General features: G+C 42.6%; 1 protein-coding gene across 1 annotated transcript in view; it reads right to left on the bottom strand.

Annotated features, from left to right (window-relative positions):
• si:ch73-173p19.2 (V-type proton ATPase 116 kDa subunit a1) overlaps nt 1-16,175 on the bottom strand; it is a 165,890-nt gene that overhangs the window by 124,232 nt on the left and 25,483 nt on the right. Inside the window, exon 3 of the mRNA XM_039754151.1 lies at nt 4,188-4,285. Within this exon, the coding sequence (XP_039610085.1) occupies nt 4,188-4,285 (98 nt within the window). The remainder of the gene's footprint in view (nt 1-4,187; nt 4,286-16,175) is intronic.

Raw genomic sequence — 16,175 nt, 5'->3', positions numbered from 1 at the left:
CTGTTTTTGCATTTGTGAACATCTCTTCATCGGCGCTCACTTCATCAAGTGCATCCCCGTATGGCCCGCTTCTCAGACTCTCATTACTTTCATGCCTCCTGTCCGGCTTTACATTGTCATCTTTGAAGGTGACTCTCTTAGTGTGTGTCTTACCCCTTTAGTCCTCCACATGCGCCTCAATCTCACACTTCCTGTCAGAAACTGCATCAACAAAGCCTAACTTAGAGGGACTGGACACACAGACCTAAGTGTTGTGTTAGACAGACAGACAGACAGACAGACAGCTAGAGAAATGCACTTTATGATAGATAGATAGATAGATAGATAGATAGATAGATAGATAGATAGATAGATAGATAGATATCTCTAGTAGATAGACATTTATCTCTAGTAGGATTGACTACTGCAATGCGGTGTTCACTGGCTGTTCAAACTGTTCTCTATACAGCCTCCAGTTAATCCAAAATGCGGCTGCAAGAATTATTACAAGAACAAGAAAATATGAACACATAACTCCAGTTCTTAAATCTTTACACTGGCTCCCAGTTAAGTTTAGGGCAGATTTCAAAATCCTCCTTTTAACACATAAAGCATTAAATGGCCAAGGTCCGGCTTACTTGTCTGAACTTATCATGACTTACAAACCTGAGCGCACATTAAGATCTCAAGATGCCAGTCTGCTTAGGATTCCAAGGATTAATAAAATAACAGTGTGAGGTCGAGCTTTTAGTTACAGGGCCCCAAAACTGTGGAATGGTCTTCCTGCTTCTATAAGAGATGCCCCTTCAGTCTCAGCCTTTAAATCCCGGCTGAAGACTCACTACTTCAGTTTAGCACACCCTGACTAGAGCTGCTGATTAACTGTACAGACTGCATCTCTGTTGTCAGTCATTAGCACTAAAACATAAGTAATAAGATAATTATATTTGAATACTAACCCTCACCTATTCTGTTTCTTTTCTCGGTACCCAAATGTGGCAATTGGTGCCACGGCCCACCTGCCAAGTTGTTTGCCTGCCTATGGTAAAGTCATCCCTGATGGAGGATCACAGGAATCATGGGAAAGAGGGGTCCTTTCATCGGAGCAACGTTTCAGCCGTGGCATGGCCAAATGGGGAGGCAGCTAGATGGAAGAGGTCTCCAGGACTCTAAAAATATCCAAACCTAATTATGTCATATCATCTACTGTTAAACTGTACTTCTAAAATTTTTATTATTATGCTGTATTAAGGAATTGTTCTGTTCTGTGTATTGTATTGTATTGACCCCCTACTTTTGACACCCACTGCACGCCCAACCTACCTGGAAAGGGGTCTCTCTTTGAACTGCCTTTCCCGAGGTTTCTTCCATTTTTCCCTACAAGGTTTTTATTGGGAGTTTTTCCTTGTCTTCTCAGAGAGTCAAGGCTGGGGGGCTGTCAATAGGCAGGGCCTGTTAAAGCCCATTGCGGCACTTCCTGTGTGATTTTGGGCTATACAAAAATAAACTGTATTGTATTGTATTGTATAGATACAGTTTAACCTCAGGTCACAAACGTGTCTGAACATGTACAAATTGGGTTACAACCAAAAAGTTTGCCAAACTTTTACATCTGTTCACGACCACACACTCAGGTGACGAACAAGCCAGTTTCCCTTCCGGTTCATACGCACCGATGATTTCCGCACGTGTTCAGTCTCTCCCTGTGCAGCGAGTGAGCGAGAGAGAGAGAGAGAGGGCTGGCCGCGTAAGGCCGAGAAGGCAGTTAAAGAATACACCGGGCTTGTTTTTAAAGAGACTGCTTCGAGCATTGTTTTAACCTCATTGTATTTAATGAAGACTGTTTTCTATCTGATTTTAACCTCCACTTCACTTCTGTTTACAGCGATCGGTTCATAGCGTGCATTGTTGCAATGTTACTTTTCTTGGTTGTTTATTAAATTAACGGATTTTTCAAATGTTCATGTTTTTCCCTCTGCTTAAAACTCATTAAAAAAAGTGTTTACAGTGAGCGGATCATAAGGCTGTAGTGTGAATTCTTGCAATGTTACTTTTCTCTGTTCAAGGTTTACTCAATATTATTCAATGTTTTTACATGTACTTTACTATTACGCTGTGCATTCTATGGTGTAATTAATTATTTTTGTGCTTAAAAATCTTTGAAAAAATATATTTACATACAGTTTGTACGGTATGGAACGGATTAATTGTATTTACATACAATCCTATGGGGGAAATTGCTTCGGTCACAACCAAATTGGGTTACGAGTTTTGGAACAAATTATGGTCGTGACCCAAGGTTCCACTGTAGATAGATAAATGCACTTTATGACAGATAGAACATTTTATTTTTAAGTTTATATTATTTTCTCATGTTCAAGGTACTTTACATAGATATATAGATAGATATGAAAGGCACTATAAACCAGATAGATAGATAGATAGATAGAGTGAAAGGCACTATATAATAGATAGATAGATAGATAGATAGATAGATAGATAGATAGATAGATAGATAGATAGATAGACAGACAGACAGACAGATATGAAAGGCACTATAAAACAGATAGACAGACAGACAGACAGACAGACAGACAGACAGACAGACAGATAGATAGATAGATAGATAGATAGATAGATAGATAGATAGATAGATAGATAGATAGATAGATAGATAGAGTGAAAGGCACTATTTAATAGATAGATAGATAGATAGTGTGGGCCCCGGCTGGGGCTGGAGCCCGGCCGGGACGCCAGGAGGAGGAGAGAGGAGGGCTTGTGCCTCCTCCAGACCGCGAGGGGGCGTCCGTCTTGGTTGTGTAGGGGACCACGGGTACAGGGCTTGGAAGCCCAGCCCTGTAGGGACCCGTGGCCACCGCCAGGCGGCGCCCGGTGCCTAATTATCCCGGGAGCCCGGCACTTCCGCCACACCAGGAAGTGCCGGGGGGAAGACTTTGTGTGGCGCCCGGAGAGCAGCCAGGAAAGCAGCCGACACTTCCGCCACGCTGGGGCGTGGCTAAAGAAGAGGCCGGAAACACCTGGGGCTCATCCGGGGCAATATTTAAGGGGCCGCCTCCCTCCAGTCATTTGGTGGATGTCGGGAGGAAGCGGACAGAGCTGGAGAGAGAGGACGGGAGGCGGCCAGGAAGGCACAAGAGACTGTGGGCCTGGACTTTGGGGAAGTCGGTGCAAGAAGGCACTGGGGGTGCACGTGAGCACAAACTTGTGAATAGTGTTGCTTAATAAATGGTGTGTGGTGAAAATATGATGTCCGTCTGTCTGTGCCGGGGCCAGCGTTCACAATAGATAGACAGAGTGAAAGGCACTATATAATAGATAGATAGATAGATATGAAAGGCACTATAAAATAGATAGATAGATAGATAGATAGATAGATAGATAGATAGATAGATAGATAGATAGATAGATAGATAGATTGATTCCAGGGGTTAAAAAAGCAGAGGTTCAAAACATTTAGGGTGTTTTAAGTGAAAGAGCAAAAGAAGAAGAATCTTAAGTTTATTTGTGACTGCAATAAGGATTTCAGCTCCAGTCTGCCTTTGATAAAGAGCGCCATCAATAAATGTGTGTCAAGCCTCTGCCTTTTTCCGGTGGTCTCCTCATCTCACCCCAAAGTTTTGCTGCTTTATCTCTCTGCCACACACACCATTAAGAAGTCAGTTCTAAAAGAACAGAAAGACGGACCAAGCGCAGCAATACTTCTATGGCATATCAAAGTTATTTACGGATCTGCATTAAGGGCAGTTGGGGACGCCTGCTCTAAACTTTTTTTGAACACTTAATAAGTCATCAGTCACAGCAAGAGCAGATAATGTGCCTTTGGGATAATATGAATATGACTTTTAGGGACCCCCAGTGGTCTTCACATGAATGCGGACACCCTAATCTACTGTATACCCTAAATGTGTTTGGTCGCCCTTGCCCACCTAGCCCACAAGCTGACCTTGGTTCCAACCATCTTGGGCCCTGCTTGTTAACTTTCCAGATGTTAATTGGACTTTTTGAGGTCTTTCTGGACATAAGCACCTGATAGATGAAGATTAATGCTGCGTATCAAAAAGACTTTTCCTCTTTCAGCTGTTCCTACTAGGAGACACCCGTCTCCCTGTGACCTTTTTTATTTATCTGAACCATTCAAGTCATGTGGCAGCTTACAGATGGAGACGTGCTAATGATAAAAGACTAACCTCCAGCTCCAGGAGCTCCCGGGCACAGGGGGCTTCTCCTAGGACACTGGCATCTGTCATCGGAATGCCTGCTTTTGTGATCTCCTTCTCCAGGAACCCTGAAAGAGATGCATACAAATGAGGTGGGCTCCATAACAACCATTAAAAAAAGTTCCACAACAACACAGGGGAGAGTTTCAGACTCGTCGACGCGCCTTCTGACATTCCCAGGATGGGAGGAAATTCGATGTGAAATGACAAATGAGGCGCCGAGAGCCACAAATCTGTCTGCTGCCGAATCACGTTGACAGCTGCGTCTCGCCTCACTCGTTAAATCTGCTGGGAAGCCATCTGGATTGGCGGTCTGAGGAGGCGTCCTCTTCTGGTCAGTTTGGAGAGTTGGTTCCATTTTGTGCTGTGAACAATACGTGTGAAGAGGCCAAACGTCCACACTGACTTTACCCGAAGACACTTTGAGCGAGAAGATTGTGTGAAAACGTGTCTGAGGCACCCAAGGAGTATTGTGTGTGATGATTTATTAAATAGGTAAAACGTAAAGGCGGCTGATGCATACCACAGGTAAGGCAAGAAAAATGGAGAATTCCCATCACCCAGGCCAGGGAAGGGTACATTGCAAAAAAAAACAGAAATCTTATTAAAATTATACAAGACGAGGTGCCTAAATCTAGCAGTTTATATTAATATTGAGACTTAGGAAAAGTTGGCACCTGTGAGGACTGGTACCCGATCCAAGGCTGGTACCTGTCTAAGATTTAATGATGGTGATGCTGGCTCCAGCCTGATGTGACAGTACACACTGGCATAGGGGGTGGCCTGCTGGCCCCACAGTCACTGTAAGGTGACAGCAAAAAGCCTGCCAGTAGTACAACCCCAATTCCACAGAGTCCAGCTGCAGAAGAGACAGCCTGAAGACTCGGACAGATTCAGTGACCGGAGACATTCGCCGACGCCCTTTTCTCTTTTGACACCGCCCACTTTCCATTAGCCACTCCCCTTTCTGCCGAGGTACTAACGTGTATTTTACACACACATACCCTTAGTTCCTGCTCTCAAACCGGTGGGCTCAGTAGTTTTGAGGCCTGTTTTATCTCCGCATTTATTAAACTTTAAAACTATCGACGTCTCTCACTTCTGGATCCAAATCAAAACCACATGATGGATGTGTCTTTGCTGGATTGAATACAGTGGTGTGAAAAACTATTTGCCCCTTCCTGATTTCTTATTCTTTTGCATGTTTGTCACACAAAATGTTTCTGATCATCAAACACATTTAACCATTAGTCAAATATAACACAAGTAAACACAAAATGCAGTTTTTAAATGATGGTTTGTATTATTTAGGGAGAATAAAAAATCCAAACCTACATGGCCCTGTGTGAAAAAGTAATTACCCCCTTGTTAAAAAATCACCTAACTGTGGTGTATCACACCTGAGTTCAATTTCCATAGCCACCCCCAGGCCTGATTACTGCCACACCTGTTTCAATCAAGAAATCACTTCAATAGGAGCTGCCTGACACAGAGAAGTCGACCAAAAGCACCTCAAAAGCTAGACATCATGCCAAGATCCAAAGAAATTCAGGAACAAATGAGAACAGAAGTCATTGAGATCTATCAGTCTGGTAAAGGTTATAAAGCCATTTCTAAAGCTTTGGGACTCCAGCGAACCACAGGAGAGCCATTATCCACAAATGGCAAAAACATGGAACAGTGGTGAACCTTCCCAGGAGTGGCCGGCCGACCAAAATTACCCCAAGAGCGCAGAGACGACTCATCCGAGAGGTCACAAAAGACCCCAGGACAACGTCTAAAGAACTGCAGGCCTCACTTGCCTCAGTTAAGGTCAGTGTTCACGACTCCACCATAAGAAAGAGACTGGGCAAAAACGGCCTGCATGGCAGATTTCCAAGACGCAAACCACTGTTAAGCAAAAGAACATTAGGGCTCATCTCAATTTTGCTAAGAAACATCTCAATGATTGCCAAGACTTTTGGGAAAATACCTTGTGGACTGATGAGACAAAAGTTGAACTTTTTGGAAGGCAAATGTCCCGTTACATCTGGCGTAAAAGGAACACAGCATTTCAGAAAAAGCACATCATACCAACAGTAATATGGTGGTGGTAGTGTGATGGTCTGGGGTTGTTTTGCTGCTTCAGGACCTGGAAGGCTTGCTGTGATAGATGGAACCATGAATTCTACTGTCTACCAAAAATCCTGAAGGAGAATGTCCGGCCATCTGTTCGTCAACTCAAGCTGAAGCGATCTTGGGTGCTGCAACAGGACAATGACCCAAAACACACCAGCAAATCCACCTCTGAATGGCTGAAGAAAAACAAAATGAAGACTTTGGAGTGGCCTAGTCAAAGTCCTGACCTGAATCCAATTGAGATGCTATGGCATGACCTTAAAAAGGCGCTTCATGCTAGAAAACCCTCAAATAAAGCTGAATTACAACAATTCTGCAAAGATGAGTGGGCCAAAATTCCTCCAGAGCTCTGTAAAAGACTCATTGCAAGTTATCACAAACGCTTGATTGCAGTTATTGCTGCTAAGGGTGGCCCAACCAGTTATTAGGTTCAGGGGGCAATTACTTTTTCACACAGGGCCATGTAGGTTTGGATTTTTTCTCCCTAAATAATAAAACCATCATTTAAAAACTGCATTTTGTGTTTACTTGTGTTATATTTGACTAATGGTTAAATGTGTTTGATGATCAGAAACATTTTGTGTGACAAACATGCAAAAGAATAAGAAATCAGGAAGGGGGCAAATAGTTTTTCACACCACTGTATTCAATCTCTTTTTGCTATTCCGTTATTTCACCGAGTAATAATTTCCCTTTGCTTGCACTAATGCGATCTTTACTATTGTGGAACGTGGCCCGGACACAGGCAGGCGGACAACGGTTTATCACCCAACACATACATTATTTATTTATAATATTTACAGTTAGTTAGTGCACAACCCAGTGCCTCCAGCACCGATCCCCCAAAGTCCAGGCCTCACTCTCCAGTGCCTTCCTTCTGGCCGCCTCCACTCCTCTCTCTCTGGACTCCAGTCCTCTTCCACCCGGCTCTTGACTCCGACTGAAGGCAGGCGGCCCCTTTTATAGCAGCCCAGATGGGCTCCAGCTGCTCCCCGACACTCCCCTGCGTGGCAGAAGTGCCGGCTGCGCACCCGGAAGCCCTCAGGGTGTCCCCAGTCTTCTTCCCCCCCAGCACTTCCTGGTGTGGCGGAAGCGCTGAGGTCCAGGGTTCTTCAGGCACCGGGGTGCCCCCCAGTGCAACCAGGGCGGTCGCCCCCTCGTGGTCTGGAGGAGGTGCAAACCCTCCTCCGGTCCTCCTAGGCATCCCGGCTGGGTACCACCCCCAGCCGCAGGCCACACTATCCTTTCTAATTTTCGTACTTGCTCTGCATGTGTACCGCACCAACGTTTTTGAATTCTTTACAACATTCTACTTTGTCATCTACTCTTTGTCTTTTATTTCCAGCCCCGGGCCTGGTTAAATCTCCAGGCACAAAGTCTTGTCTCGAGTGACTTGAAATTATCTCATATAGAAATCCAAGAAAACTTCTTTGTCCGAGTTTTTCAGATTAATTTTGTGTAAAGTGCGATACTTTTGGACGTATGGATTTGTATTCATCATTGGCTGTAGACTTTCTATGACGTCTGATCGCTTAGCTCTTTTGATTCTATGTTGCATCGCTTCTCCGTGATCATAAATATAAACCTGACCGAATTGTAGTTTCTTTGACATTAAACTTGTCATAGCTTTAATTGTTGCGGGACCACAAATTCTCATAGCGTATGGTCCTGAATTGTATTAATCTATGTTTTGAGAATTGAATAATGTGAACGCGAACAGATTATTGTAGATTTGGATATTTTTCCTATAGTGTTTGTAGATTTCAATTTCACCAAATAAATCTTTTAATTCTCACGGATACGCCTCTTCATTGAGAAGAAACACTATTTCTCCCAGATGACAAAACAAATTAGATGATCTACAAGTCTCTGACTTAAAGTTTAAAGCCGAGCAATATATTTGATCTCTTTTCGCTCTTCCGTTATTTCGAGTAATAATTTTCATTTGTTTGCGCTAATGTGATCTTTTGAGACTTTCAAATTTTCGTACTTTCATTATCTCTAACCTGCTCTTCATGTGTATCACACCAATGATTTTGAATTCTTTACAACATTCTACTTTGTCATCTACTCTTTGTCTTTTATTTCCGGCGCCGGGCCTGGTTAAATATCTTGGCACGAAGTCTTGTCTTGCAGGACATGAAAATGTCTCCCTGAAAAAGTCACATCTCGTCTCTCTTCCCAAGTCTTTTATTTATAATAGAGAGATATTCGCTCATTTTGAATTTGATGTCTCAGAAAAGTTGGGACAGGGGCAACAAAAGTTTGGGAAAGTAAGTGGTACTAAAAAGAAAGTGCTGGAAAAACATTTTACAACTAATTCGATGAATTGGCATCAGGTTAGTAGCACGACTGGGTATAAAAAGGGGCATCTTAGAGAGTCTCCCGAATGTGAAATGGGCAGAGGTTCACTAATCTGCAAAAAATAAAAAAAAAAAGAACGGTGGAACGAATTTCAGAATAACGTTTTTCAACAAAAAATTGTGAAGAGTTTGAAGATCTCATCTTTTACAGTACGTCATACCATCCCAAGATTTTGAGAATCTGGAGAAATCTCTGTGCGCAATAGACATCAATATCTGATACCAGTGACCATCGGGCCGTCATGGACAGCACAGGCCTGGGCTCAGGAACATTCCAGAAATCAATGAGGATTTGGGACACGAGTGTTTCTACTCGTATTTTGATTGTGGATGAGGTAAGACGTACCTCCTTATTTCGTTTTTCGATTAAATCTTTGATTTCAGAGCAACACCTGCTCCCATCCCGACGACGTCTTTTTCAGGGAAGGCCTTGAGTATTTCAGCCATACAATGCTGAACCACATGCTGCATCTATTTCAATGGCACGGCTTCATCGTCGAAGAGTCCGGGTGCTGAACTGGCCCTGCCTGCAGTCCACACCGTTCACCAATTGAAAACACGAAAATATGACAAAGACGACCCAGGACTGTCGAGCAGCTAGAATCCTACATCGGAGAAGAATGGGGCAACGTTCCTCTCCCAAAAGCCCAACACTTCCCAGACGTTGACGGACTAATTTTAAAAGGAGATGGGATGCTACGCAGCATTCAACAGGAAACCCCGCCCGACTTTTTTGAGACGTGTTGCTGCCGTCAAATTCAAATTGACATGATTTGATTCAAGCTTAGCTTTGTAAAACTTGACTTGCTTGTATGGAATTTTTTATTTTAATAAATTCAATAAAATGTTTAAAAACAAACTAAAAAACAAAATGAACCTTCTTTTCATAAAGTGGCACATTTTATCAGTTTAAACATTTTCTATGTTCTTTTGCATTAATAAAATAAGAGTTTATAAGATTTGTAGATCATCGCATTCTGCTTCCATTTACATTTTACACAGTGTAATAAGAAAACAATTCCACAACTGGAACAATTTGGAGACCGTCCCGTATAATGTCTGATGGACAAAAGAAAAACACTCAGGCAAAAAAAAAAGCGGGTCAAAACCTTTTAGAGAACAGTTGACAAATTAGATAGATAGATAGATAGATAGATAGATAGATAGATAGATAGAGTGAAAGGCACTATATGATAGATAGATAGATAGATAGATAGATAGATAGATAGATAGATAGATAGATAGATAGATAGAGTGAAAGGCACTATATAATAGATAGATAGATAGATAGATAGATAGATAGATAGATAGATAGATAGATAGATAGATGAGACTATATGATAGAGTGAAAGGCACTATATAATAGATAGATAGATAGATAGATAGATAGATAGATAGATAGATAGATAGAGTGAAAGGCACTATATAATAGATAGATAGATAGATAGATAGATAGATAGATAGATAGATAGATAGATAGATAGAGTGAAAGGCACTATATGATAGATAGATAGATAGATAGATAGATAGATAGATAGATAGATAGATAGATAGATAGATAGAGTGAAAGGCACTATATAATAGATAGATAGATAGATAGATAGATAGATAGATAGATAGATAGAGTGAAAGGCACTATATAATAGATAGATAGATAGATAGATAGATAGATAGATAGATAGATAGATAGATAGATAGAGTGAAAGGCACTATATGATAGATAGATAGATAGATAGATAGATAGATAGATAGATAGATAGATAGATAGATAGATAGATAGAGTGAAAGGCACTATATAGATAGATAGATAGATAGATAGATAGATAGATAGATAGATAGATAGATAGATAGAGTGAAAGGCACTATATAATAGATAGATAGATAGATAGATAGATAGATAGATAGATAGATAGATAGAGTGAAAGGCACTATATAATAGATAGATAGATAGATAGATAGATAGATAGATAGATAGATAGATAGATAGATAGATAGATAGATAGATACTTTATTAATCCCAAAGGGAAATTCATATAATCCAGCAGCAGTATACTGATACAAAGAAACAATATTAAATTAAATTGTAATAAAAATGAAAAAAAATTAAAATAAAATTAATGTTCGCATTTACTCCCCCGGGTGGAATTGAAGAGTCGCATAGTGTGAGGGAGGAACGATCTCCTCAGTTTACAAACAAAACTTGGCGTTTTTATATGTGGACAAAATGGCGGACGGAAATGAGTTGGCAGGAGACGATGTCGAAACTGGCACACGGATACGACGGTCATCAAAAGGAACCGGAAACGTCGTCATTGGAGGGAGTCAAGACGCGAAAGTCGGAAGTGATGTTCAACGGCCATCTTGGGAAACCAGAAGAATGGTAGGTGTATTATTTTTCTTCTTTGGGTCTGAAGGAAAGGAAAGAGAGAGGCGTTGGTACTGTAGATCAATCCCCCATCTCGCGATACTTCAATCACCTCCGGGCTTGTTGACTGCCTCCTAAACACGCGTGTGTGACAACAGAATCCCAACATTTTTGGAATTGGGATTGGGATTGCAGTTTGGTCTGGCCTGCCTTATCTGGGCAGGGTCGTGAAGGTCCCAGCTTACTCTGAAGGACATCCCTGTTTGCCATGTTTGAGACTCCAGTGTTGTGTGCTTTGTTCTCGGGTTATTCGCTCATCTTTTATTCTCCTGATGGTGATTTTTGAGTTTGTGAAAGTGCGGGTCCGGCTCTGTGTTCCCTCTACCAGTTTTTGGGAGCCTCTTGAAGCCTGAGACCGTCGATAACGTAACCGAATGAACCGACAGATGGGGACAAAACACATGCTAAGCAATGTGATGGTGCAAAGTGCAAAACTGCTTATGTTAACAGTAAAAAATAAATAAATAAAGCAAAACAGTTTGTGTCCAAAAGTGCAGATGTCAAAGTTCATAAATAATCCATAGAGACAGTGAAAAATCCAAATGTTTAAAACCAGGCTAAAAATGAGAATAAAAAAACCTCCAGATATTGGGCCATACAAGGTGAGCCCTACTCCTTCCACATCTTCCAGCTCACCCATCACTTGTTCACCTCTCACTCCGTACCCCTGTCTTGGCTGTCTCCATTGGCGTCTGCCAGACCGCTTGGGGTCAGTGGTCCTCCCGTCATCATTCATGCCCACGCAGTTGTCACTTGGATCCCTGGAAAGGATGGCCTCCCTCGATCGCACCTACTCCTCAGCACAATCAGTAGATACGATCTGTCCCTAGAGTGCTGATCCCTTGCGGGACCCCTGACTGCACTGCCATCCCTCTTCTGGCTCGTCCTCTTTCTCTGCCCAAATGCCGCACTCTTGTTCTGCAAGCCTTTCTATCTCTTTTATTTTCTTCTCTTCCGTCCCTCCATTTCCTGTGCCGGCTCATACTTATATGGCTCCGTGGGCCTAGTGTCTCCATCCTGTACCGCAGGAAGCCGATGAAACACTTGAGAGTGATAGCACCTTCATGTGCAGGCGCATCTCGACCCAATTACCTCATCAACTCCCTGCAGGTTGCGCGAGTGCACCCACGGAGACTGACACGGCCAAACAGATTCTTAATTAAAAACTGACCATTCGTTCGGAGCCATGAGCCCGCTATATCACAGACTTGCCTTGGGTGCACAACCAACCGTCTCTTGGGTTTTGGGCCTTGCTTCGTTTAACGATAAACATCTCACTTTGACATCCCTCCTTTTGTTGTGGTCTGACTCAGTGCAAAGTGATTGCGTATGAGAGCATGAGTGCGACCCTGTGATCAATGACGGGTGGGCGTCCCCTTTACGGCTGGGCTTCCATCCAGGACAAGTGGTGCTATGCAGGTAGGTATGTAGGAGAGGAAAATAGGGGAATTGATGGAGAGATGGATAAAGGGACATAGAAACAGAGCTTCAGCCTCATGAAGAAGACACAACTTAATTCTGGCATACCCTGACTAGAGCTGCTGATTAGCTGTGCAGACTGCATTTCTACTGTATATGTTAATCATTTGCACAGAAATACAATGGTACAACATTTATAAACTGACTCTCCACTATTCTGTTTCTCCTCCTGGTATCTGGATGTGGCACTCGGTGCCACTGCTCTACTGCCAGGTTGCTCTTCTGCATGTGGAAAAGTCATCTCAGATAAAGCAACATTGGAATCATCAGATGGAAAGATTCTCTCATCAGACTGGACAGCCAGCGCAGATTCCACTATGGAATACCCCGGAGGGGTTTAGGCGGCCAGTTGGCCGAAGTCTCCAGGACTGTAACCGTGTCTGACTTTGACCATAAAGCCCTCAGTTAATTAATGGACAGATATTGTTGGCTTCCATTTATGTTTAACCAGTTTCTACTTTATCCTCCATGTGTTTTAAGAAAGATGAATCTTTATATGCACTTTAAGTTTTGTCAGGGATTGTCTGGCACCCTGACCAGGTCAAGAACCCTTTCCACCAGGGCCTTCTTAAAACATCATAGGTCCCCAGGCAACAAAGTGTGCTGGGGCCCCTGTTTTGATAGCAAAACAGAAACATACTTACGAATCAGGAACATCATGGACCCCAATGCACCTGGGGTCCCCAGCCAGTGCCCATTGTGCCAGTAAGGGAGGCCTGCAGGATGAAGGGATTTGAAGAGTCGGCCTTCCCGGAGCCTATACTACCCCAATCCACTGGAGGGCAGCATTCTTGTGTTGCTGCCCCTGCTTTTCAATCCACAGGCATGCTGGGAATTGTAGTCCCAATCTACAGCCCTGTGGTATATCATGCCTAACTCCCGGGGGAGCTGAAAGGAGGACTCATCCCTGCTTTCTAGAGACTTCCGCCTGACTCTGCTTCCATCAGAATGTGGGCAGACTCTGGTGGGCACTCTGTCATGCCTTAGACAGTTGGAGTCAGGAGCAACACTTGCAAGAGGAAGAGGAGATGGGAGAAGAGAGAAAAGGAATTTATCACCCATTTATGTTCTGCATTGTTTAGAAGGTATTTGGACAAATAAAATTCATTGTCTGCTTGTCAGTAGTGTCTGGGGTTTGGGGCTCAATAGCGCCCCCTGTCTTTCACAGCACTAATTCTGCACTTAGTATAATTAGTATAATGTATACTTGCATTTTACCTGAGAATTTGTTCACAATGCTCTGCGCCTGCACTCAGCGAAGGGCGCTATATGAAAAATGAGTTGTGTTGCATTGTGTTGCATAAACAACAAGATCGGATTGGTAAAGCAGGCAACCTTTCAAAAGTAATTCATGAACCTGTTGCGGTGCCCTCTTTCCAAGATATTATGGAAGAAATGTCAGATTTTTTTAAAAGAAAAAAAAAAACACAAATTGCTGCTTTATTCTAAATGTCTGTATGAAACATTGCTAATAAGGATTTATTGTTCAAAGAAATTACCATATTAATGTGAATTTAGTTAAATTCAAAAGAACCTTTTAACGTTCTTCAGTCCCACGAGGCCATTGTTCTCAGAACACTTTAGTTTGTCAAGAATAATGGGCCCACAGAGCGCATTGTCTCCCTTTTTTTTGTTTATCTGTTCAGCAGCCAGGCTCACATTTAAAATAATCATAATTGGACGCGTGATGCTGTATTATCGTTACGAGCATACGTGAGTGGGTGTATCAAATTAAAATTTAATAACTGAATTACTTTTACTGATACACGTGAAAGGAAAGTGATCCTGACAATGCAGTTTAGGGGGACATGACTGTGCCATGAGAAAGTCTTCCGACCCCTTCACTTTTATTTCACATTTTGTTCTGTCGCAACCTTGGCCTTAAATTGTTACATTCATTTTTTATCGCTCATCAAGCAACACTCAACATCCCAGAATAGCAAACGGGGTTTTAGGAATTGTTCTAAGTTTATTAAAAGTAAAAAATCTGAAAGATCCCCTTGACACAAGTGACCAGAGCCTTGACTTTGGCTTGGGTGCATTTCATTCTATGGGACGTCACTGTGTTTCTACCCCATCTTTGGGTCAATTCAATCGATTGGACTGATAAGGTAGGGCACACTGGATATTGAACACCCACATAGAGCTTCTGTGTCTGGGCACCATTCAGGAAGTGCATGAAGAGGTGGTCCACTCCTATAAGTACATAGGGGGTCCACATCAATGACAGGTTCGACTGCTCTCGGATTACAGGGGAACTCAAGAAGCAGAAGGGGCAGCGCAGGCTCTTCTTCAGTAATATGAGGAGTGACATCCTTCACATCTTCTGTAACTCTGTGATGGCCAGTGTGGTGTGCTGGGCTGGTAACGTCACTTCAAGAGAGGACCACTGAATCAACAAGCTCATTAAAAGGGCAGGCTCAGTTATGGGATGCACTCTGGGCCCCCTGGAGTTAACGGTGGAGGAGTGGATTAAGACAAAACTGAGTGCCATTATGAACACATCCTCTCTCGGACACGCTGACACTGAAGACTTTCAGCCAATAAATTAACTAGCAGAAGTATGTTGAGAAACGCCAAAGGGGGCTCCTTTATAATAACTGCAATATGTCTGTATAGCGCCTCACTGGGACTGGGAATTGGTACTGCAAGGCAGAAGGTTTCTTTCTCTACAATATTCTTGCTTTTCAGTCATTTGGGTGTGTGCTTAGACCAAAGTCCAGATAAATACAGTCAAAGTAAACAGTATGTGAACCGCTAGGAATTCTCTCTATTTATGTCTAATTCCCATATAAAACCTGGTCGTATCTTCATGCAAGTCCCAATAATGAGCAAACACAGTCTCCTCTAACTAAAGATACACAGATATTCAGAGAATCTTTGACCATATTGAATAAATCCTTCAAACTGTGAAACTGAAGGTTGGAAAAAGTAAGTGGACCCTAAGCTAAGGACTTTTTAAAAAGCTCATTGCAGTCCGAATTTCGCACACGTGGAGTCCATTTAATGAGACGAGTTCAGCGGTGCGGCCCAGAATGACTCTGATTGATGATAAACACGATAAAGTTGGAGTTTGAGCTTTTGACAAGAAGCATGTCCAGATGAGAATCACGTCTCGCACAAAAGAGCTGTCAGAAGAGCTACGATGGAGAATTGTTCATCTACATGAGGCTGGAAAGGGTTACAAAATCATTTCGGAGATCTGAGATATTCATCAGTCTACTGTTAGGCAAGTTGTCTATAAATGGAGACAGTTTGGTATTGTGGCTACTCTGCCTAGAAGTGGGTGACCTGCCAAGATGACCCCAAGGGCACAACGCCAATTCAGCAATGAGATAAAGAAGAACCATTGAGTGACAGCAAAGGACTTGAAGAAGTCATCAGAACTGGCGAACATCTCTGAGTCAACTATAAGAAAAACATTGAATAAGAAAGGAGTCCATGGCAGGACACCAAGAAGGAAGCCACTGCTATCAAAAAAGAACATTGATGAACGCCTGAAGTTTGCTGAACGAGCACTTGGCCACTCCACAACGGTACTGAGAAAATGTTTTGTGGAGTGAAAAACCAAAA

The sequence above is a fragment of the Polypterus senegalus genome, chromosome 5 (genome assembly GCF_016835505.1).
Source record: "Polypterus senegalus isolate Bchr_013 chromosome 5, ASM1683550v1, whole genome shotgun sequence".
NCBI lineage: Eukaryota > Metazoa > Chordata > Cladistia > Polypteriformes > Polypteridae > Polypterus > Polypterus senegalus.
Note: the sequence above shows the minus strand (reverse complement) of the source record. Positions and strands in the feature narration are given on the sequence as shown.